Genomic DNA, 24,743 nt, shown 5'->3' with positions numbered 1-24,743 from the left:
TAACATTGACTAAATCATTAGTAGTTACATTGTTGGTATGTGTGGTATTCATGTGAAACTACAGTTATTAGAAACACTTAATATAAAGTGGGACTGCTGTAATTCCCAGCGGCCTGTTCGCAGCATGAGGACTGAAGCTGAATTAGCTTTAGTACCAGCAGGGTCAGGTGGCACTGGGCGTGAGAGGAAAGAGCTTATTTAGCCTTGAGCTCTACCTCCGTCTCTCCGTCTCTCTCTTCACTCACATGTCGTGACTGCTTATGTGCTTGTGTGTGTATTCGGGGAAAAAGGCATTCGCATGCCATAGATTCCCGCTCCCATTTGTTCCCAATTACTGAACCTCAAAGAGCAGGATCCACTGTTATTATAGCAGAGAGAGAGGGAGAGAGGTGGGTATAGACTAGGAAGTGGTATGGTTGTTCAAATAACTCATCTCAGTATTCGTTTACTTAACCTGATATTCAAAAAAGGCACACGTAATTAGAAATGAGCGAATTGGGAACTCCACTGATTTTGCAAAATGGCTTAATCATACAGCCGTTTAGATGTAAAGAAGTAATTCAGAGTATTTTGGTGTGAAATGTACCTTTCTAGAAGACGCCGTGTTCTGACTCACATAAACTGGACGTCCGTCCCGCCGCCGTCTTTTAAAGATCAGAGCATAAGCTTCGTCTCCTCAGCAGACCAGTTTCTGCTCCCGTCATGTTGAATGTTATAAACTTTCGCTATGACGCAGAGCATACTTAAACTTTCCGATAGGCAATGTAATCAGATTCAGGCATTTACATGTTTATTGTGCTTCTATTTAATGGTTTATTTACAGGATTACCCACCACGGCCAGTCCGATAGAAATTGTATTCTGAATGGCCTCAATCGGATTAGCCTATTCCGACTGAGGTGTTTACATGATCGAATTTTATTCCGATTGAGCTATTAGTCGGATTATTAATGGATTAGGCTGCATGTAAACGTGGCTACTGTTTGTGATCAGAGAATAAGAGAATTTTTCAAACATTGATTTACCGCCCTCCACCTGATATTCTTAATTTTTTTAAAACTTAAGCTTTAAACTGCAGACTTAGTATTTAGTATCTTAGTATCTCTCTCTCGCTCTCTCTCTCTCTCTCCCTGTCTCTTTGTCTCTGTCTTTATGTCTTACTCTGTGGCTTTCTCTCTCTCTGTCTGTCTCTCTCTCTCTCTCTCTCTGTGTCTCTTTCTCTCTCCCTTTCTCTCTCTCATTCTTTCCCTCACCTCCTTCTCTCTCTCCCTTTGTCTCTTATTCTGGATGTCCTTCTTTCTCTCTCTCTCTTCCCCCTTCACTCTGTCTTTCTTTCTCTCTGGCTATCTTTCTCTATCTCTCTCCTTCTCCATACTCTCTCCTTCTCTCTCTTATTCTAGCCCTCCTCCTTTCATTACTTCTCTCTCGCCCTCTTCACCTCACTTTTTCTTTCTATCTCTCTACTTTTCTTTTATCTGTACTTCTGTCTGAGTTAGTGAAGGTAATACCTCTCTCTCTCTTTTTCTTTCTCTCTTTCTTTCTTTCTCTCTCTCTCTCTCTCTCTCTCTCTCTCTCTCTCTCTCCCTGTCTCTTTGTCTCTGTCTTTATGTCTCTCTCTCTCTCTCTCTCTCTCTCTCTCACTCTCTCTCTCTTTCTCCCTCCTCTCTCTCCTTCTCCTTTTCTCTCTTATCTCTGCTGGTTTGCTGGCATGTGAGCGGTGAGGAAATAAAAGGTTATCTTAACCCGCTGTCAGATAGCAGCGTGTCACAGCGCTCAGCCGAACCTTCCGGCCGACTATAAGCAACAACAACAACAAAACAGATATGGCCATCAGACATCACACAGCAATCCGCCCCCGGCTCTCTCCCGCCCCGCTAAAGCCAGCAGATCCAGACCCCATGGGGCGAGATTGACTCCTGCTGGATGAATTTGGGCTGCTCCGCTGCTGCCATTGCACTGGACGCGGGACAGGGCTGGGTGGGCCTGGTGCACATGAGTTTGTGATGGAGGGGCTTAACTGACAGCAAACAAAACAACCTCGAGAAGAGAACATCCCTCCTTTCTATTCTGACCTTGAGAGAGCAGCAGAGAAGATGAGGAACAGAGAAACAGAGTCTGGCTGTCAGTCAGTGTTAAAGCGACTGGGGCTTTGGCTGAGTTGTACTGAACCCTCAGAAGTCAAGAGTTATTGTTGTTTTGCTGGGCAGAAGATGCTTTATATTGAATAATTATTCATATTAACTGCACTTCTTGTCGTTTTGATGTCAAAGCATAAGAGAAACAACACACAAGTTTAAAAGATGGTCTTAAACAAATAAACACATTTGATTTCACAGAGTTTTGCTGCGTGTTTCAATAAACTAAGCATATGAAATAATCTAAATAAATTAGGGCTGTCAACAGTAACACAATTATTGCATTAATAACATATTAATAACATGTTAATCCATTCCATTATTGATGCCATTTTTTTTCGATATTTCCACCGTTGTTATTTTGCCAAGAGGCTTCAGTCAATGAATGTATATGAATGTACATACAGACACCGATCATTCTCAGCACTGCAGTAACACTGACGTGGTGGTGGTGTGTTGTGCTGGTACGAGTGGATCAGACACAGCAGTGCTGCTGGAGTTTTTAAACACTGTGTCCACTCGCTGTCCACTCTATAAGACACTCCTACCTTGTCAGTCCACCTTGTAGATAGAAAGTCAGAGACGACAGCTCATCTGCTGCTGCACAGTTTGTGTTGGTCATCCTTTAGACCTTCATCAGTGTCACAGGATGCTGCCCACAGGGCGCTGTTGGCTGGATGTTTTTGGTTGATGGACTATTCTAAGTCCAGCAGTGACACTGAGGTGTATAAAAACTCCAGCAGCACTGCTGTGTCTGATCCACTCAGACCAGTGCAACACACACTAACACACCACCACCACATCAGTGCTGTGAATGATCCACCACCCAAATAGTAACTTTCTTCATTTATTAGAGCTGATGAAGCTTCACTGCCGACACCTGTACATTAGCATACATTTTGCTTCAGACCACATTGGCTGTTTTTACATTTGTCTCATTTGCTATTCGACTCAGTTTAAACCCAATACTTTTATTTTAAAGTGTCTCCTCAGCCGCTGTTCGCTCCTCTGCTGACACCGCCATGTTCTCGAATCCTTGCCGGCACACAATAAACTTCGGGATCTATTGGCTGGTAAAGGATCCTTTGTTGGCATGGAAAAGAAGGACAAATTTCTCAGCTGTATATAGAGAAGCCGTCGAAATAGAATAGCCTAGTTGTGCTGCTTTGATGCAATCGGCCTTCAGATGCAGCCCATAAACTGGGACTCGGCTATACACTCACTGATCGGAACATGCAGCCACTGTTGCTCTCACTGGATGTCGGTGATAAAAATTGGAAACTGTTCAGTCTGTGGAAATAACACGATGTCTGAACAATGAAAATGATGTTATAAAATAATGAAATATTTAAAAAATAAATACATTCTGATAAATGTAACTATCTTTTTAGGGTCAGTTGCATTGAGTGATCACAAATATTAATGCAGTTCATCGTGATTCTTTATTTTAATTGTTTGACACTCCTACTATAAACATATAATGAATACAGAATTCAAGAAGAAGTCTTGGTGGTGGTGGGGTTGCCTTAAGGGACTGAAGAGGGTTAACATACTAACTAGAGATGCAAAGACAGCTTGGCTGACATGGAAGAAAGATCATAACAAAAGGGAAGAAAGGGGAGAGGGGAGGGGGGAGGAGGGGTCCTCTGGTGGCCCCTGGCTGCTCAGACAGGACCCAAACATGCGAATCCCGGCCTAGATACTGATTGCGTGTGGCAGGAAGGTCACTCCATGAGCCAGACAGTCACAACGCCAGAAAGAGGATTTGGATAGTGTGTGTGTGTGTGTGTGTGTGTGTGTGTGTGTTGGGCGGAGTCAGTGTTTTGCGTGACACAAGTGCTCGTCTGTATTAGGCTGGCTGAGTGCCATTGAAAATTAATGAATCAAAGCAGTAAAGTGTATTAAAGACATGGATATGACTCCCCTCTCGATTATAACATACCATATAGGTGCACTTTAGAGGTTTATAGTTACTCACTGTCGCCCATCTGGTGCTGCAAAATGCATCCCTTCTTCCTTATCCGTCAATGGCAAGAAACCACTGTAGTATAGTTATAGAACCTGACTATAAAGTCCTACCTGCCCCTTAAATACATCACCAGGTTTTGAGTCTGAATCCCACAAAATTTTGTCTAAAACTAATCTGAACCGGCCTATCATCACCAAGAATCGTACCAGAATAGCATTGGTTAAATAACTTCATTAAAGCAAAAAGCCACGAGAGGCAGTGTTTTTAGCCATGACACAAAGCAGAAGGCCTAAAACTCCCTTTCCTGTGGTAAAATTGCAGCAACGCATGGCCTCAAGTGGTTTATTGCCTTTAGGCAGCCAACGTGAAACATGATGATATACACAATTGTTCAGAAAATAACTGGAAGCTGTTTCACTGACTTGTTGACCATATACAGGCTGTGTTCCTGACTCATCAACCAATCAGAGGCTATGTTCCTGACTCATCAACTGATCAGAGGCTGTGTTCCTGACTCATCAAACAATAAAAGGCTGTGTGCCTGACTTGTTGACCAGTCAGAGGCTGTGTTCCTGACTCATCAACCAATCGGAGCCTGTTTGCCTGACTCGTTGACCAATAAGTGGCTGTGTTCCTGACTTGTCTGCCGAATAGAGCATGTGTTACTGATTCGTCAACCAATCGGGAGGCTGCGTTCCTGAATTGTCAGCAAATTGGAAGCTGTTTTCCTGACTCGTTGACCAGGAAAGTTATTATTAATGATAATCAACATGAACAAATTTGGTCACCAAATTACCACCACAAGTCTTATTTAGCATCAATCCAGCAACGCCCCTTTTCTCACACCACGGCTGAATCTCAAACGACTCCCTGCTCCCTACATAGTGCACGATGTAGAAATTTAAATTCTGTCTTCTGCAGCCCAACACATCCACACTTAATAAATGATGCACTGTTTGACTGTAGTGGCTAGAATTTCTAAACTTTCATTTAGGGAGTACAGAGCCATTTGGGATTCAGCCCATTTCAAAGTCAAATATCTCACTTTTTACTTCATTTTGGAGTCATTCCTTTTGGTTTATGTATGTTTTAAATCGCAACATGTCAAAACAAAAGAAGTGCGAAGCAAGACCACCAATCAGGGCACAGTGGTCACTGTTTTGAGCTTGTTTTGACCTGTTGGTCATACCGACCCAGTTCAAGCACACGGTTCAACGTCAGCGCAGCAGCGTAAAACTTTGGGAGAGTCTGTTCAACATAAATGATGAACTAACCTAACTTTGTGTAAATAGAGCACAATATAGAAATATGTCCACATATGCAGTCTGAGTTTAAAACAAGTTTTTATTAAACTTAAACTCGAAACTAAGTTGCAAATAAATCTTAAACTGAAACTTTGCTTGTTTGCAAACTGAGCCACTCAGATCTACCTGATGGAAACGGTTTGCCTTCAGTGTTTATCATTTTAATAGACGTCAGCATCACTCATTAATGACACTCTATTAAAATATTGGTTTACCAAGAGAGACACTGGAGTATTTTCTCCTAAAATGAGTTAATAAGGCAAGTGTCTCATTACAAAAATGATAATAGGACTTTAGTCATAATTAATCTTTTAGTACTTTTACTCTTGATACTTAAGTACATTTGAAGGCAAATACTTTAGTACTGTTACTCAAGTGGAGGTATAAAGGGAGGAACTTCTACTGTTACTGGAGTAATATTTTACCTTGGGTGTCTCTACTTTAACTCAGTTACAGGATTTGTGTATTTCGTCCACCACTGATTCTAAGCACAGCAGTGACACTATCATGGTAGTGTGTGGTGCTGGTGTGAGTCTGTCAGAAAGCTGTTTTTTTAAACACTGTGTCCACCAACTGTCCGCTCTACTAGACACACCTATCTTGTAGGTCCACCGCCCACTATCCATCTTCTGGTGGCCCTTTTCCATTGAGAAGCACTGATTAATTGTGCTGCACTTTAAAGTTGAAGCTCTGTTCTTGTCTTCTAGGACCAGGCGTGAGGAGGAGGAGATGGAACGCTCTCGGTGGCAGCAGCAGAGCAATGAGCAGAGCGCCACCATACTGAGGTAAAGAGAAGTGCACTGAACTTGCTTGTACCAGCAAGGGAACATTTTCTTTGGAGAGACAAACTTTCTCTCAACAGGCTTTGAGCTAATCTGCTTAGCATTGTGTGAAAATATACTTCAGACTGATTAACTTTTCCACATGTAGCTGTGAGCTAACATCAGTAGCAGTGAGTGAAAAATCTCAATCTGACTGACAATTTTCTCCCTTAGGCTGACTAACTTTCTCTCAGCGGGCTATAAGATAACCTACACAGCGGTTAGCATAAATCTCACACTGACTGACTAACTTTCTCTCAGCGGGTTATAAGATAACATACATAGCGGTTAGCATAAATCTCACACTGACTAACTAACTTTCTCTCAGCGGGCTATAAGATAACCTACACAGCGGTTAGCATAAATCTCACACTGACTAACTAACTTTCTCTCAGCGGGCTATAAGATAACCTACATAGCAGTTAGCATAAATCTCACACTGACTAACTTTCTCTCAGCGGGCTATAAGATAACCTACATAGCGGTTAGCATAAATCTCACACTAACTGACTAACTTTCTCTCAGCGGGCTATAAGATAACCTACACAGCGGTTAGCATAAATCTCACACTAACTGACTAACTTTCTCTCAGCGGGCTATAAGATAACCTACACAGCGGTTAGCATAAATCTCACACTGACTAACTAACTTTCTCTCAGCGGGCTATAAGATAACCTACATAGCGGTTAGCATAAATCTCACACTGACTGACTAACTTTCTCTCAGGCAGCTATAAGATAACCTTCATAGCAGTTAGCATAAATCTCACACTGACTGACTAACTTTCTCTCAGGCAGCTATAAGATAACCTTCATAGCAGTTAGCATAAATCTCACACTAACTGACTAACTTTCTCTCAGCGGGCTATAAGATAACCTTCATAGCAGTTAGCATAAATCTCACACTGACTGACTAACTTTCTCTCAGCGGGCTATAAGATAACCTACATAGAGGTGAATGAAAAAAGCTGCTATATTAATGAAACTGATATAAACTAATTGAATGTATTATTATTAGTGTGTCTCAACACATATTAGCAGTAGCCTATAAATCCCTAACATTCTATTTCTGCAGATGAATTTGAGCCACAATCCACACCTGCTTCGTTTTATCTGAAAGGCGGTAGAATGTTTGATTCATGTGGAAATGCTGGGCTTTTTGAAGTACATTTTTTGGTGTGTAGCGTTTTTGTCCTTGAGGACGAGTGTGTGGTGTTTTCATTCTTCACGGTGTGTGTCATTATTGTTCTCCAGGGTTTACGAGTGTGTGTGCGTCACAGAGACAGATATAGACAGCAGTTTGATCTGTAAGCACTCCTGAGTGAAGTGAGGTGCGTTCCTGACAAGGCTTTGAGATGCCGCCATCTGTGTGTGTGTGTGTGTGTGTGTGTGTGTGTGTGTGTGTGTGTGAGAGAGAGAGAGAGAGAGAGAGAGAGAGAGAGAGAGAGAGAGAGAGAGAGAGAGAGAGAGAGAGAGAGTTTTGTGTGTCAGAGTCTTCCCCACGGATACACCACATCAGCCTAGAAGACAGAGTGAAACAGAGGCAGAGATGGAGACAGAACAGAGCAGAGTGTGATCAGAGCTGTGATCTTCACTCAGAGCCTCCCTAATAAAGGAGATGTATTGAGTTTGGATTCATCATGTTCATCATTTCTACATCAGTAAATCAGATCAGCACAATTCGGTCTTTCAACTACGACTGTGTTGCCGGGATGTTTTTGATGAATACCTTTGAAGTCAATTCAACGCATCACTTTTTTTCAGTGCACGCACACGTGAAAAAGAGGAGGATGACAGAAAAAAAGGAGAGATGAAAGGAAATGAGTTGAAAAAGAGCTGGTGATGAGAGGCAGTGAGAGTAAAGACTGACGAAGCAGCACAGACGCAGGACTCCTCTGACACCTCCCCACTCCTCTCCCTCTTTCTCTCTCTCTCTCTCTCTCTCTCCCCCTTTCCGTCTCTTTCTTTTCCTCCCTCTCCTTCTTTTCTTTCTCCTTCTCTCTTCCTCTCCCATGTTTTCCTCGTCCCCCTCTGTATATCTCTATTTCTTTCTATCTTCTTTTCTGCCTTACTGTCCGTTTCTTTCTCTTTTGCTCTCTTCATTTTTTCTTTCTTTCTCCCTCTCTCCCTCTATCTCTTTCTTTTCTTTTCTTTCTTGTGTTGTCTTGTTTTCTTTCTTTCTTTCTTTCTTTCTTGCTTTTGGCCCCTCTACCTTGCTCTCTCTCTCTTCCATTTTGTTTCTGCCTTGCTTTCTCCTTCTTTCTTCTATCTATCTATCTATCTATCTATCTATCTATCTATCTATCTATCTATCTATCTATCTATCTATCTATCTATCTATCTCTCTCTCTCTCTCTCTCCGTCTTTTTCTCTTTCTTTGCTTCCTCTCTCTGAAGTTCTGATATATATTGTGGAGATATTAAACTCTTTGGTGTTTGAGCTCCAGCTGTGTGTGAGACAGAGTGGTGGCAGATGGAACAGCTTCACATTCAGACCTTCAGGTTACACACACACACACACACACACACACAATATCGAACCCACACACCGAGCGACGTCTCCCTCTTCAAAAGCCCATTTTAATTTTCACCCCCCTCAGCAGGGGAGCTTCCAAAGCAATCCCACTCATCACAAGCACAAATTATTTACTCTGAGGACACACAACAGTCTAATCTGTTTTAAATCTGACCCACCGCCGCCTCTCACGACGCTCCGACACACTCCTCTCCTTCATCTTCTTCACTCAGAGGCCCCTCCCACCCCAAATAGCCCCCTCAAACCGTACCATGTGTGCGTACGTATGTGTGCGTGTCACACAGCCTGCTTTCATTCCAGATCGGAGCTTTATATCGAACACGTGTGAAGCTGCACCGTTTTCAATTCTTGTTTGTGAATTCCAGATGCGGACGCCGCTCCCTTCTCCGAACTGTTTATCCATGACATTTGCTCTCTCTCATTAGTCCTGCCGCAGGGGCATATCAAACACAGCAACGACCTGGAGACAGAACAGACCAGCGTTATTACCGTTTTATCTCTAAAAGTATCCAGACACCCCTTCTGATCAGTGAATTCAAATACTTTAAGGGAAAATCCACTGTTATTTCAGAATTCCTGCATAATTAAAGGAAGGTGCGAAATGCTCCACTCTAGAGAAACTTACGGCATTAAACTTGAACAGAGTGGTGGTGATAGGAACCAGACATCACTGCACTGCATCTTAGAGCAGAACAGTTTACTTGTTTTAAGCAGTATTTCTTGAAATGAGCAAAATTATCTGAATTATTTCTAGAAAACAGTAAAACAATCTTCCACTGGAATAAGACTCTTTCACTAGAAAAAGTCCCTTAAATCAAGTACCAATGTATGGAGACAGGTGGAATAATCTAGTCTGACACGTTAGATTTATTGACTACATTTAAGTTATTTACACTTTCTAAGATATAATTTTTTTGCAGTGTGATAAGTTGAATGATTCCTAAAGCTGCCTTACAGAAAGGTATTCGATGAAATAGTGATGAATACACTGCCTGGTGCAGGAGACACTGTTCTGTGATAGTTAGAGATACATTTTTGACCTAAAGCATATTTTTAATGCATTCTTTACAATACAGGAGTACATGCTGGGTGTTTTAAGGTTAAACAGTTCTCAGTGAAAACCTATTTTTTATTTATGTATAACTATTTTACCATTGTCAACATTACATATCAAACGTGTTTTAAAGTAGGCTGGTCATTTTACATTCAGAATTAGGACTACTGTTTCCTGTTAGTTGGTGGAATCCCCCTTGCTCCCCTTGGAGCCATTGCTGATGCCAGCATTGTAAAATCTTCATAGAAAAGCACTGATCAGTAGAATGGGATGCTCTAGAGCCTAACCACATTCTCTGCAGTGATGGAGCTCCCTCCATATACCTTTGTGGTGAGTTGGAGTGATCCAGAACTGCCCATGCAACATCAGTACCTGACCTCACTAATGCTCTTATGATTGAATGCAGTCCAATCCTCACAGCAATGTTCCAACATCTAGTGCAAAGTCACTGTGTCCACTCACTGTCCACTCTATTAGACACTCCTACCTTGTCCGTCCACCTTATAGATGTAAAGTCAGAGACGACAGCTCATCTGCTGCTGCACAGTTTGTGTTGGTCATCCTCTAGTCCTTCATCAGTGGTCACAGGATGCTGCCCACAGGACACTGTTGGCTGAATATTTTTGGTTGGATGGCTATTCTCAGTCCAGCAGTGACACTGAGGTGTTTAAAAATTCCAGCAGCACTACTGTGTCTGATCCTCTCAGACCAGCACAACACACACTAACACACCACCGCCACGTCAGTGTTACTGCAGTGCTGAGAATGATCCACCACCCGAATAATACCTGCTCTGTGAGGGTCCATGAGGGTCCTGACCACTGAAGAACAGGGTAAAAGGGGGCTAACAAAGTATCAGAGAAACAGATGGACTACAGTCTGTAACTGTAGAACTACAAAGTGCAGCTATACAGTAAGTGGAGCTGATAAAATGGTCAATGAGTGTAGAAACAAAAAGGTGGTCATTATGTTATGCCCGATCGATGTATATCATATATATGGGACACATGATTATACAATATTATTATATTATAATTATTATTATAATAACTAATGTGTGTGGGAAGTTCATTTATGTGGGTGTATGTACAGGGAGAGGTTACTGTGTGTGTGTGTGTGTGTGTGTGTGTGTGTGTGTGTGTGTGTGTGTGGGGTTAGTGTGTGGGTGTGCACTGAGTGACATTGATGCGTGTTGTGAGTCAGTATGTTCACATTCTCCAACAGGCTGTCCTCAGACCTGAGGGAAAAGGAGACGAGCTGGTTGTCATGCCAACAGCAACGTGAGTCCTTTCAGCAGCAACTGTTGGCGTGGCAACAGAAGGAGCAGGAGGTGACCCGGGAGCTGGAGAGGGCAGAGGGTGAGAGGGAGGAGCTTACAACCGCCCTGCAACTCTCACGCACACACACCGCCACGCTGCTACAGGAGAGGTATACACCCACCCACCCACCAGTGCTGTAAATACAAAGCCATGCTGTCATTTATACAAACTATTTCTTAGTCATAGCTCAGAAACACAAAGCAGATGAAGATGGGAAAAGTTTTTACTGGCTTTGAGTATCAATTGCTACGGTGACTAGAAGTAATGCTGTAACCAAATTAAGCTAAAACCAGTCAACTAAATTAAAAATCTACCAAAAATCAACTAAATTAATCAGTCTTTCAAAACTTTACCTTGAAAGCAGAGCAGAGACAGGGTTATCTGGTGCAAGTAAAAGTTAAATTCAGAGCAATACTAAAACTAACTCAATACTCATTCAATAAAATTGTGAAATGCACTCATGTTTTAGCAGCTAGAGCAAACTGAGGTGTCTGCTGTAGTAGAGCAGCAGTTTACAGCAGCAGTGGGTATACATTTGAGGTTAAGGTTAGGATTAAGATTAGGGCCAGGTTTAGGTTTTGGGTTGAGGTTAAGGTTACGATTAGGGCCAGGGTGAGGGTTAGGATTAGGTTTTGGGTTGACATTAAGGTTAGGGTTAAGATTAGGGCCAGGTTTAGGATTAGGCTTTGGGTTGAGGTTAAAGTCAGGATGAGGATTAGGGCCAGGGTTAGGATTAGGTTTTGGGTTGAGGTTAAGGTTAGGATTAGGGCCAGGGTTAGGGTTGGGTTTAGGTTTTGGGTAAGGTTAGGTTTTGCGTAATGGAAGTAATATATTAACAATCCATCTACTTAATGTAAGTAACGTTTCAACAGAACATCTACAAGATATTTACTTCAGTGTATTCAGAGGCTTCACTACTGCCACTTCACTGATAAGTTCTTGATGTGTTACTGATACTCTGTTAATTAATTATCTACAAATTAATATCATCTACAAAGGACTACTCCAAATAAAGTGTTATGATAGCAATTGTTTTTTTGAGTCACTGTAACATTGCATATTATTACAGTTGCATATTGTTGTGCATCTTTTTGTCATTGCTAGATATTAAAATGTTGGACTATTAAGTTGTCAATGAAGAATATCAATTGAGTATAAATGTAATCCATTGTGTAGCTCACTGTATAATTAAATATGTAATTATATAATTTAAAGAATATTGCAAACTATGGTAATAACAGCTTAATTGTTTGTTTTGCGATTCTGTTTTTCACATTGTATCAATATACACCACCCTCATGCCTATAGAGGGCAGTAGTTATTAAAGGCCAGTCAATCTGTAGTCTCATGGGCCTAGACATGATCTCATAATGAGAACATCTGGGACAACCATGAGAAATTTTGGGCTAAATGTGGTTGGGAATGTTAGGATGAGAACAAACTGAGTGTGAACTTTCAAAACCAATCCAACAGTTTATGAAGACAGAGCTCAAAGTAGGGGTGAAGCAGCACTCGCCGACCTTGTATGACATCAGAGAGCTCTGTTTGCTCTGTTTAGTCAGATAAGCTTTAAGTCGAGCCTGTCCAGTGGGTAACTGAGGAATCCTACTGTGTTAAATACCCCCCAGTTCTGGCCTTGCAAGTCTAGAAAATGTTGACATGCTTTACATTATACCTTCTCTACTGTGCTGACTGTAGCAGGGGTCATCTCTCTCTCTCTCTCTCTCTCTCTCTCTCTCTCTCTCTCTCTCTCTCTCTCTTTCGCTCTCGCCTGCACTGTGTGCTTGGGGCTTGTCTGAGCCTGCATCTGCACTCACTGCTCCCTTGGCCCACGTCTCCACAGGTGTTGCCGTAAAGGCGAGCAAACGCCAGAGCAGCTCTGCTGCTGAAGCAAGACTACCCACAAACGCACCCACTCCTCAGTGAAAAACAGTCCCTTAACAAACAAGCAAAGTGTACTATTCACCGCATACGTGGGTGTGGATCAGTTCACACCATGAAACATTAAAGAAAGCTCACATCAAACTCCAGACAGACAGTTTTACTAGGCAGCAATTTTGGAACCGAGCAGTCGAGAGTTTAGTCTGAGTGTGTTAAAGAATTGGCTTTGTTGTGTCTGTAACACCAGTCAGGGCCTGCTCACTTGCCACTAACAGCTCATCAGTCTGTGTCTTATACTCTGTCTCGGGCCAGTGGCCTCCTTGCTCTTGCCTTCTGGCATGCTGTCCATTTTTGATATTTTTCTCACTTTGATGCTCCACACATTCTGTTCTAGGCAAATTTGTACTGGCCACTCAGGCCATCAAGCTATTGTATCTTAAAAAGTTCTGGAAAGACTAGAAACGTGTTTATTGTATATACATTGTATTTAGAATTAGTACATTTGCTCAGAATAAAAACAAGTCAGGTGTTTATTAAAAAGAACTTTACATTAAAAAGTGCATACATGCTTACTAGCACTTGTTTAGCAGTGTAACAGAGTGAGCTGGTAGCGTGCAGGTCGGGCTTTGCGTTGCTTTTTTAAATAAAGAGAGAGAAAATTCATGAACCCACACCAACAGAATATCTCAATTCTAACCTTTATTGAGTTGTGCATCCATTTTAACTCACAGAAAACAAAAGAATCAGACAAGCCAACCAAATATCCAAACCAAGCAATTAGATTGGATTTGGATGAGTGGAAAACCAAAGTTCGTATCTCCAAACATGTCCATAACTTTATGAGAGACTTCAGTTCCCCAGAAAGTAGTCCACAAGTCCAGCCCTAAAACTGCTATGGTCAGAAACAAGGAAAAAGCCTCACTCAGGTCTCACTCAGCTTCTTGGCTTGATCATAAATATCAGAATCAAGAACACTGATGAGAATTGAAGATAGGGAAAAGTGGAGAATTATATTCCTTTCAGGCTGGCATTGAGGCTCCCATCAAACTGTTCCTCCAGCCCGTAGATATACATACCTAGATGCCTAGTTGGGTCCAGCCAGGCACGTCAACAGTGCCACCACTTTAGGGTGGTCAACATCACTGCTGGACTGCATTCAGTACCATTACAGAGCGGCAGTTTAAGAAAGATACTATCCAAAATTACACATTTTCAAGAATATTGAAGTTATGTTCTTATTTGCCAGCTTCTTGTTTGCATTTTCCCGTTCCACCTTAAATGGTGCAGCTTCAGGTGCTAGAAAGTGACTGCTGCACCATTTAAGGTGGAACGGGAAAACTTGAATAAGAAGCTGGCGAATAGGAAGCCAACATTGCTTCGTCCTTCTGCGTATAAAGATTAGAAGTGATTCACACATTGATGGGTTTGCTGATTGTGTTTCTACCAGAGTTCGCGCTAAACTCACGTCAGGTGCAGACTGAATGCTTTCCCGTTGGTCCGGACGGATAATTATCACAATCATTTATTAAAGAAATGAAAGCTACCAAGAGCAGCCCATGCAAACCAAATTAATCTGTGTCTGATGATTATAACAAGACAAATTTAGTGAAAATCGATTGAGTATTAAGGAAGTTGTGGCTGATTTAATCCTGAGACTCATCAGCTCTCAGTACGAGTGAATTTGTTCACAAGCAGATCTTGACCGCTCCAACATGACAGACACTCAGACGTATCGCCTCACATAGAGAACAACAGGCATCTAGGTATGTATATCTAAGCCTTTGTTCTTGTTCAAGATGCCCACCACCCCTCTCTCTTTCTTACTTACCCCATATCCGACTTAACTTAACCCCTATATCCAACTTAACCCCTATATCCAACTTAACCCCTATATCCAACTTAACTTAACCCCTATATCCAACTTAACCCCTATATCCAACTTAACTTAACCCCTATATCCAACTTAACCCCTATATCCAACTTAACCCCTATATCAAACTTAACCCCTAATATCCAACTTAACTTAACCCCTATATCCAACTTAACCCCTATATCCAACTTAACCCCTATATCCAACTTAACTTAACCCCTATATCCAACTTAACCCCTATATCCAACTTAACCCCTATATCCAACTTAACCCCTATATCAAACTTAACCCCTATATCCAACTTAACCCCTATATCCAGCTTAACCCCTATATCCAACTTAACCCCTATATCCAACTTAACTTAACCCCTATATCAAACTTAACCCCTATATCCAACTTAACTTAACCCCTATATCAAACTTAACCCCTATATCCAACTTAACTTAACCCCTATATCAAACTTAACCCCTATATCCAACTTAACCCTTATATCCAACTTAACCCCTATATCCAACTTAACCCTTATATCCAACTTAACCCCTATATCCAACTTAAAAGCCCCTGTTTCCATCTAAACAGGAACTTAATAGTAAAAAGCAAGTAAGAAACACAATACATCGAGGAAGATGCGAGAATTATAAATTAGACAGTTTAAGTAGAACATCTAAGGAAGTACCTAGGCTAAATCAAAGGCTGCACCACAGGATAACTTGTGTGTGAAGGAAAGTTCTCACGTACTTAACACGTACTATTGTGTGGCAGGATCACAGGATTAGCTGGTTTAACTGCCTTTCATTTTGTAATATATGCTTTTTGTGCTTGGCGAGGTAATCCTGGATTGACCAGGGTATATTTAGATTTTTCAATCTGAATTTACATTCCCAAATCTTAATTCAGTAACTGCATGAAATAAATGCTAATTTTTATTTATTTATTTTTTGTTTTTTTGTCTTTTATTATAAATTTAAAATGACATCACCATCTATTTGACTGGAAAGAAGAGTTACAGCCTCATACGATGCCCAGCTTCTGGATGTAGTTTATGAAATATTAAAGTTATGAAGAATATGACAATGTGCGTTTTGGAACCACCGGTGGTCTCAAGGAATTGAAGCAGTTAACTGCACCAAAAGACTTTGCATCTATACTCTCTCTCTCTCTCTCTCTCTCTCTCTCTCTCTCTCTCTCTCTCTCTCTCTCTCTTTCTCTCTCTCTCTCTCTCTGTCTCTCTCTCTGTCTCTCTCTCTCTCTCTCTCTCTCTCTCTCTCTTTCTCTCTCTCTCTCTCTCTCTCTCTCTGTCTCTTTCTCTCTCTCTCTCTCTCTCTCTCTCTCTCTCTCTCTCTCTCTGTCTTTTTCTCTCTCTCTCTCTCTCTCTCTCTCTCTCCTTTTCTGATGGAGTCAGGTCAGGGCCTGTTCTGTGTGTGTCTGCTGTACCATTTCTCATAACCTGCTTTCTGTTTCCTCTATTCTCCGCCTCCACCTGTTTTCCAGGTTGCACAGTATTGTAATTCCAGTCTGCCCTGTCCTTTATTAGCCTTTAATTGCAGCGATTCCCACCTGTGTCTGCCTTCGTGCATTCTTTTGTTGTTTTCCAGCTGCTGTTTGTTGTCTGTCTGGTCTCTCTTGTGCCGTTGATCTTGCCCATGCACCTTTACGCACGTTTGAATAGACTGCAGGGAAGAAGTGATCCGACTGACTGTCACATTCTCAAGAGCCAAAATGCGTTTAGTTTCCACTCTTCTGTCTTGAATGTATGAGGGTGAGCTTTTGTTGTGTCCCAGCTGGTGTCTGGTCTCCCCATATACATGTACGAGTCCCGGAGGTTTATCTGTTTATCAACACCTCATGCACTCTCCCTCTCTCTAGCCTATTCCCAGCTGTTTGCCTGCTGGATCAGCTCTCTTTACGCCCCATGTCCCTCAGTGGTGTTGTCCCACCTGAACGCGCTCCGACTTCGCTGCTATCATCACTTCAGCACATGCTGTGAATGAACATGCACCTATCGCTACATCTGTTGTAAACATGACCCTCACCTATTTTCCCATTTAAATCCCCATCTGATCATCTCATGGTGTATCTTGAAGGTGGGAGGAGCTTTTGAGGTCAGGCTCTTTGAAAGGATTTGGGTTTTTTTTGTCCCACTAGCTGGCTTATGCAGAAATAAAACAGATCGCTAACATTACCGCTAGGTCTGTATTTATTAGCCTCCACAACACACACACAGTCATGCACACACATCTGTTAAGCCGCTTGTCCTCCTGGGTAGTGGGGGGAGCTGGAGCCTATCCAAGCTTCCAATGGGTGGAAGGCAGGAGCCTCTATATCATTGCATTGCATTTCATTTCATTTATTTATTTATTTTAGCTGCTTGCCAAAATGTAATATTCAGTCTGAGCTTGGTGGTGGATGGGGATATTTGAGCATTGAATGCTGGGATTTGTAGTGAAAATGCAAAAAGAACATGAAATCATGAAAAACTGATGAATTTATGCTGAATTTTGCTGCTAGAACTTTGGCAATAGCAAAGCGTGATAGACATCATTACCATACTCGGGTCCATTGGGACGGAAAGGATTCAGTAATTCACCACTGCATGAGTCTGCAGTTGAAGGATGCTTTATCTTGACTAAATTGGAACACATTACTTGTTTGCGTTCTCCGGTTAGTGCTAAGCTGTGCATAAACTGTGCACTGACCCAGAGCTGCAGGACTGGAAGTGCCCAGCCCAGCTCCACAGGTGTGAAGGAGCCCCAGGCTTTTCTCTCAGACTGTGTGAGTGAAGTGAACTCTCTAATGTTAATGCAGTCATAGTGAAGGGGGGTGGTAGTAGTTTTTTCACAAGTATTACCGGGCAGGAGTCTTTTAAATTTATATCTGTTGTATTGTTCAAATCCTTTGTTTTTAATGAAGATACTTGTACGTTTTCTTCCATTAACTCTTAGAAACCTAAAATTTCGGGGAATTTGTTTTAGATTTTTTGTGTCAATTACAATTATAGAGTCACACCGGTCATGTTGTCACTTTCAGGAGACCCTGGGCTACTCAGATATGCCATTTTTTTTATGTTAATACTGACAGAAATTTGACATCTTTATGAATTTGGGTCATTCCTGATAAAAAAAAATACATTATACTAAAAATCTAAAAATTAATTTTAATAATAGAGATCTTGAAAGCGAGTGCAGTTTTAGTTATCTGTTCAGAAACTTCATCTGGAGTGCCTGTGAGCTGAAAGTGCAATAATTAATGGTGATTCATTCTATTGGTTATTATTAGTAAAAATAATTAGCATAAGGTGGACAGCAAGACAGGCTTTATTTTTAATTACAAATTGAGTTGCATATTTAATATCAGATATTTTTAATACTCAACATCAATGCAAATGGAAAGCCCTTTGTTTGTAATATGAAGGCTGAGAGCAGAGATGTTATAATAAACTTCTGTAGGAGGAAACCCATGCAGACGCAAGGAAAACTTGCTCTACGTGAAGCTCCACCCTGGTTGCCTGGCCGGGTGATAGAAGCCAGGCCCTTCTTGCAGTGAGGCGACTGCGTCACCTGTAGTCTTATTAGAATTATGCAGTTCAGTACTTACATTAAAAAAACAGTACATTACTCTTCACATCTTGGGTCATATTTCTTAATGACAGAACACAAGAAACTCAACCCTGGAGGTTGGAGGCTGTGGTATGGAACTGTTAAAATTGCTGAGCAGTTTCAGTCACAGAAAATCTTGGGCCTGATGACATAAGTACATAAAAGCTACATGAAAACCAGCCAGGCAGTGTGGTAGCTGTGGGTGGACAAGAGCTTACCTGAACCTGTATGTCTATTTCTATGTGCTTTTGTTCTGCTCTGCCTGTCAGTCTATCAGAGAAGATAGAACAGCTGGAGGTGGAGGAATAATTAGCTGTACGGCAAAGTCACAGGTGTTAAATTAACACCTACAGTGCTAAACGCTCCACTGTACACTGTTTGTAGGCGTTCATTCGCGCTGCTGATTTTAACATGTGCTGACTCCAGGTTTGCACTAAATGTGTTCTTTTGTTTCACAGCGATGGGCTCGTTATCATGCTTACCGAGAAAACGGCTTCCGCAAAAAGCCCACTGAGCTCTTACAAATCCGAAAAAACCAGAGCAGTAATTATCATAGTCAAATATTTTTCGATATATTTTTGTTTATCCATTTGAATTTACATGCCCAAATATTAAGGCACATTATTCAGTAACGGCATTAAATAAACATAAAGTGTTGGTGTTTTTTGTAAAAGCTCAGCTCAGAAGTTTCATGATCATAAACACAGTGCCATATGTTTAAAATTTACTGCTGAGAGCCAGAAATCTTAGACGCTCTTCGTATTTTTTTATCAATTTTTTTTGCAGTGCATATCACTGAAGTACAGAGCCCCGCTGGTGACATCCTGTATAAATAAAAATAATGCATGCCCACGCCTTATTAACACGTGGGAACGAGATCCTAATGCGTGGCCATGACTTAGTAAGGCTTGGGAATGAGATTGCGGCTTACAAAGTCATGGCCACGCATTAGGATCTTGTTCCCACGTGTTAATAAGGCGTGGGCATGCATTATTTTTATTTATACAGGATGTCACCAGCGGGGCTCCGTACTGAAGAGACACTCAGATTTGTGGAAAAATGGGTCGACTTTCAGTAGAAAAAAGAAATTGGGATTTCAGCTTCTTTTATTGTAAAGTTTTAAACACCCACCTTTTGAATATAGCTTATGAAATATGAAGGTTATGAAGTAAAGAATATGATGAAGGGCGTTTTGGAATGAAATGGTTCAACGGAGTTAAAAAGGATAGATTGTTAGAAATAAAATGATGTTCTGTTCCTCAATCTACACAATTTTTGCCTGATTTTAACCCCAGTTTGCCCCTTGTGACAGATTTTCTAGGTCGGGAGCTCGATTGGAAGCAACTGACGGTGAATCTTTAAGCCCCGCTATCCAACTCTGAAGTGATCTGAGACCCTCCGATATTATAAAAACATGTTTGATATTTACGACTCTTGTTCACGAGTCCTGCCGTGTGAGAAGGTCAGAGATTTACTCAATGAGTGATTCAAATGACAGCCAATCAGAGAGCTAGAAGAGCAGGGAAACCAGTGAAGAGACTCGCTCGTACAGCGGAGGCAAATAAGCCTACGTTTACACAGCAGGTAAAAGTGGCCCAAATCCAATCTTTTCCCTCATATGTGACACAGATGTGTGTCTGTGTGGCTGTGTGAACAGCATTAAATCTGATATTTTCAGTTCCATATGTGGTGCTGAAATCTGATCCGTATCTGATCTGCGGTAATGCGACTCAATCTGAACAGCCAGGTCGGAATTCATGCGATGTTTACGTCAGTCCAACTTGACATTCGTCATGTCGTGCTGCTGAGACTCAAACATTTGGGCTGATGTTTCTGTACCAGAAAATTTGAAGAAGCTCATTGCAGCAGCTCCGTGTTTGAAGGGGTTTTAAACTAACAGGCCGAACGAGACGGGAGGAGGCAGAGGCCGCAGCGTCAGAGAACAATTTAAAGAATCTGAGGACACGAACCAAAAGAAAAACTTCTGCGACAATCCGGCGTTAAATTTGTGAAGTTTTTAGAAATTGGTTGAGATGCATCATTTTAAGACTGTGACAATACAATAATTATTGAATATTATTTATAGCAAAAGATGTGAAAAATACATTTGATAAGATTGACCGTATCGCCCAGCCCTTGTTAAAAACCTCAGACATGTGAGCTCTTATGTGTATCCATTCACTGAAACTGACCCCATCTGACCCCTGCGGTGGACGTCGCGCCCTCTCTGACACGCACGCCTGCTCCCTCTGCCGAGCGGCTGTTAACACCCGTGTGTAACGGGAGAGCACAGAGAATAAACGGCCTCTTTCATCTGTCCGGCCTGCTCACAATGGAGCTGTTGATGTTATTGCAGTGAGCAGAGAAAGAGAGAGACAGACAGATAGACAGACAGACAGAAGCAGGGCAGGGGAGAACGTGACAGCAGAGAAAGGCAGCTCACTGTCTGGACACGCATGCTCCTGGATGGGGTCACGCAGACCACTGCACAACCACCACACATCTGCTAACAAAGACAGAGAGAGAGAGAGAGAGAGAGAGAAATGAAGATGGATGGGGAGACAACATTCCTTGTTTTTTTGGAAATGAACTCAGTGTCCATCACATCAACATTATAAAGAGAAACAGGACAGGTCACTCATTAAATTTAGTAAGACAGATGTTTCTCTGAGGCCTCTGGTCAGCCTCAGTCAAAGAATGTGTTTATTTCTCTGAAACGTGCAGTACGATTAAAAAGTTTGAATTCACTTCTTGGCTCGACCGATGAGCGAGTCCGCTTACTGAGTCACGGACCGACTGACCGACTGGCTGGCTGATCAGAAATGTCCCCAACACCCACTGTCAAAACATGCATGTGCAAGTGTCGCCCAAGACAAACAGCAGGAGGCTGTATATTCCTCTAATTGTCATCTTCTTATCCTCCCAGTGCTAATCAGAAAATAATGTAGGAACAAAAAATGTGCTAATTAAATAAGTGTCTGAATGGTGTGCCTGAAGCTTCGCTCACATTACAGGCCTCATCGCTCCAATCAGATTTTTCGCTCAAATCCGGTCTCCCTGACAGGATGGTTCACACTTGTTTAGGTAAGTGATTAGAACCAGTCATTAATGTGAACGAACTGGTGTCCTGAAATGACCCTCATGAGCACATCCTACTCAGTAACGTCACGTGACTGAATCACGTGCGTCATCAGCACAAACTAACGAGCAGAACGAGCTTCGCTGAGAAGATGATTAACTTCATTATTAAATTTCATTATTAAAGCCAGACGAAGGAGAAAAAGGTGAGATGAGCTGCTTTTCCACTGTTTACAGGCTTTGACTTCTCTTCGGCGCTGCTGCCATAGTAACGCTGAACGATGGCGCACGCGCAGTGGAAAAAAGCGTGTGAATTCCAATCTGAGCATCACATTAAAGTCGCATGGACATAAATCGGATATGTATCTGACCTAGGACCACATATGAAAGTGGCTCAGGTTGGATTTGAAAAGATCAGATTTGCGTGTCCACACAGCCCTGAAAACACCAGATACCGACCGGTCACATAAAAAAATCGGATTTGTGCCACTTTAGCCTGGTAATGTGAACGTAGCCTGAATGAGGTCATGCTTCAAACTCATTGTTCTACACACTCTCAAAAAAAAAAAAAAGAAGGTACTAAACTGTCACTGGGGTGGGACCCTCAAGGGTACATCTCAGTACCTTTAGTCATGGAACATAACTACCATAATACGCTGAAATTATAATTACATATATTGTACCAACTCCACCCACCCCGTCTCGTCTCCAGGCTTTTTGTTTTACTGTTCTCTTTGAAAGCATTTGGCTATGAAAAGGTACAAATATGTACTTTTCACCTGGAGAAAACGTATTTAAGGTTCGCAATTAGACCTTAAAACCACTGCTGTACCCTTGAGGGAACCTTTAAATTGTTTGTACCTTGATCAACGAAAAATGTACCTGCACAGAGCCTTTATTTCTAACAGTGTATGAGCAGCCTTCTTTAAACAGTGAACGTACAAAAGCCTACTGAAATTGTCTATGTATAGTTGACAGTACTGTAATAATAGGTGTAATAGTAATAAATCTAGAAAGAATGTTTTCCTTGGGAACTATTTTGCCATACAGTGCCATGTATGTGTCTCCCTGCCATAAATGGATTGCTTGCAATATATTTTAGGCCAAAACTATTGTAAACAATGTAGACATCAGACATCAGGCAAAGTATTGGTAACTAACTGGTCACTAATAACTCTCTGTGATGGAGCTTTTAACTCTGGTCTGGTTCCTATCACCACCACCGTAAACACTGAATGACTTTGCTTAATGTGACCAAATTATACACACATTCAGAAAAATCAGTGGAATGTCTTCACTGTCATTCTAAAATGTGTAAAATGGTGAAAATTAGACAAACCCTTCTATGAGAACTTGGCTGGTACGGAACATGCATCTGTTGCTGTGTATGTATGTGTCATGCCATGCCATGCCAGGCTGCAGCATAAGGTGCTCTCCCGCTGGCTCTCTTGTCATGAGAGGGGGGACACAGAGCCCTCTAATCTCTCTCAGTTCAGAGAGAGTTCCCAGGGGTCCAGCACGGCCTGCACTGAACCAGATTAGAGCCCTTTTTCCATTTACATTAAACAGGCCTGGATTAGATGCCTCCCTTGGGCTAACAGGAGGTCAGCCAGATTAGTCCCACCATTCACACGTGTGTGAGTTAGTTTGAGTTGGATTGGATAGGGTGGCCTATAATGCTAAAACATGAGGCCTTGACCTTGAAATGTTTGTGACAAATGCAAAGCTCAGGGATGAACCATGACCATGTTACTGGTCATGTTACTTCTCAAACTTTCATCGTTTGTCTTTGTCCCCAATTCTACCGATTTTTCTGCATAAATCAGTGTTTGAGATGTAAGCAAATTCACCACTAATTCAGAGTGGTTTGATGTGACATGGTTCATTTGCGAGGAGCTTGATTTCTTAATAGTGGTGATAGAAATCAGGGGTCACTGTGTCTACAATGCAAATATAGCCATTTTCTTAACACACATAAAAATAATGATTTCTCAGGGGTTCTTTAGTAAATTCTTCATATACACCAATCAGGCACAATATTATGACCAGACTGCTTCTCTGCATACTTTGCTAGCCCCCTTTTACCCTGTTCTTCAGTGGTCAGGACCCCCATGCACCCTCACAGAGGTATTAGGGTGGTGATCATTCTCAGACCTGCAGTAACAGTGATGTGGTGGTGGTGTGTTAGTGTGTGTTGTGGTGGTATGAGTGGATCAGACAGCAGTGCTGCTGGAGTTTTTAAACACCTCAGTGTCTCTGCTGGACTGAGAATAGTCCACCAACCAAAAATATCCACCCAATAGCGTCCTGTGACCTCTGATGAAGGACTAGAGGATGACCAACACAAACTGTGCAGCAGCAGATGAGCTGTCGTGTCTGACATCTACAAGATGGACTGACAAGATAGGAGTGTCTAAGAGTGGACAGCGAGTGTACACAGTGTTTAAAAACTCCAGCAGCACTGCTGTGTCTGATCCTCTCATACCAGCACAATGTCAGTGTTACTGCAGTGCTGAGAATGATCCACCACCCACATAGTATCTGCTCTGTGAGGGTCCATGGGGGTCCTGACCCAGAACAGGGTAACAGAGTATCAGAGAAACAGATGGACTACAGTCTGTAACTGTAGAACTACAAAGTGGAGCTGATAAAATGGACAATGAGCGTAAAAACAAGGAGGTGGTCCGACTGTGATGTCTGATCGGTGTAAATGTCTTGAATGTGATTGAAGTCTTTTATACGACTGGCCAGCAGTGCTGGTGTAGTGCTTTTAGATAACCTCCATTTGAGTAACAGATGGAATGCTGTGGAGACCAGCTAATCCAGCCAATCCCACAGCACGGTGCATGCGAGCCGACTCACATCCCCACCAAACCCAGACTCTTCCATCGGATTGTCAGACGGAGAAGTCCAGTGGCAGCGCTTTACACCACTGCATTAGACGTTTTGCATTGTGCTTGGTGATGTAAGGCTTGGATTCAGCTGCTCGGCCATGGAAACCCATTCCATGAAGCTCTCTATACTGTTCTTGAGCTGATCCGAGTGAATGAGAATGAGTTCTGTGAATCAGTTCTCTCCCACGTCCACAAAAAAAGTCTGGAAAAGATTGTCTGTAGGCAGCTTCTGCTGTGACTAATTAGCAAAGAGCCACCGATTAACGTCATTAACGAGAGACAGGCAAGC

At 42.0% G+C, this 24,743-nt stretch overlaps 1 protein-coding gene across 3 annotated transcripts in view; it reads left to right on the top strand.

The window, feature by feature from the left end:
* Positions 1-24,743, top strand: part of lekr1 (leucine, glutamate and lysine rich 1) — a 162,160-nt gene that overhangs the window by 108,615 nt on the left and 28,802 nt on the right. For all 3 annotated transcript variants that reach the window (XM_037539874.1, XM_037539875.1, XM_037539873.1), the window contains exons 8-9: positions 6,115-6,192; positions 11,041-11,244. In XM_037539874.1, coding sequence (XP_037395771.1) covers positions 6,115-6,192; positions 11,041-11,244 — 282 coding nt within the window. The remainder of the gene's footprint in view (positions 1-6,114; positions 6,193-11,040; positions 11,245-24,743) is intronic.

Source organism: Pygocentrus nattereri, chromosome 7 (assembly GCF_015220715.1).
Source record: "Pygocentrus nattereri isolate fPygNat1 chromosome 7, fPygNat1.pri, whole genome shotgun sequence".
Lineage (NCBI taxonomy): Eukaryota > Metazoa > Chordata > Actinopteri > Characiformes > Serrasalmidae > Pygocentrus > Pygocentrus nattereri.
The sequence above is the reverse complement of the archived record's forward strand: the minus strand, read 5'-3'. Positions and strand labels throughout refer to the sequence as shown.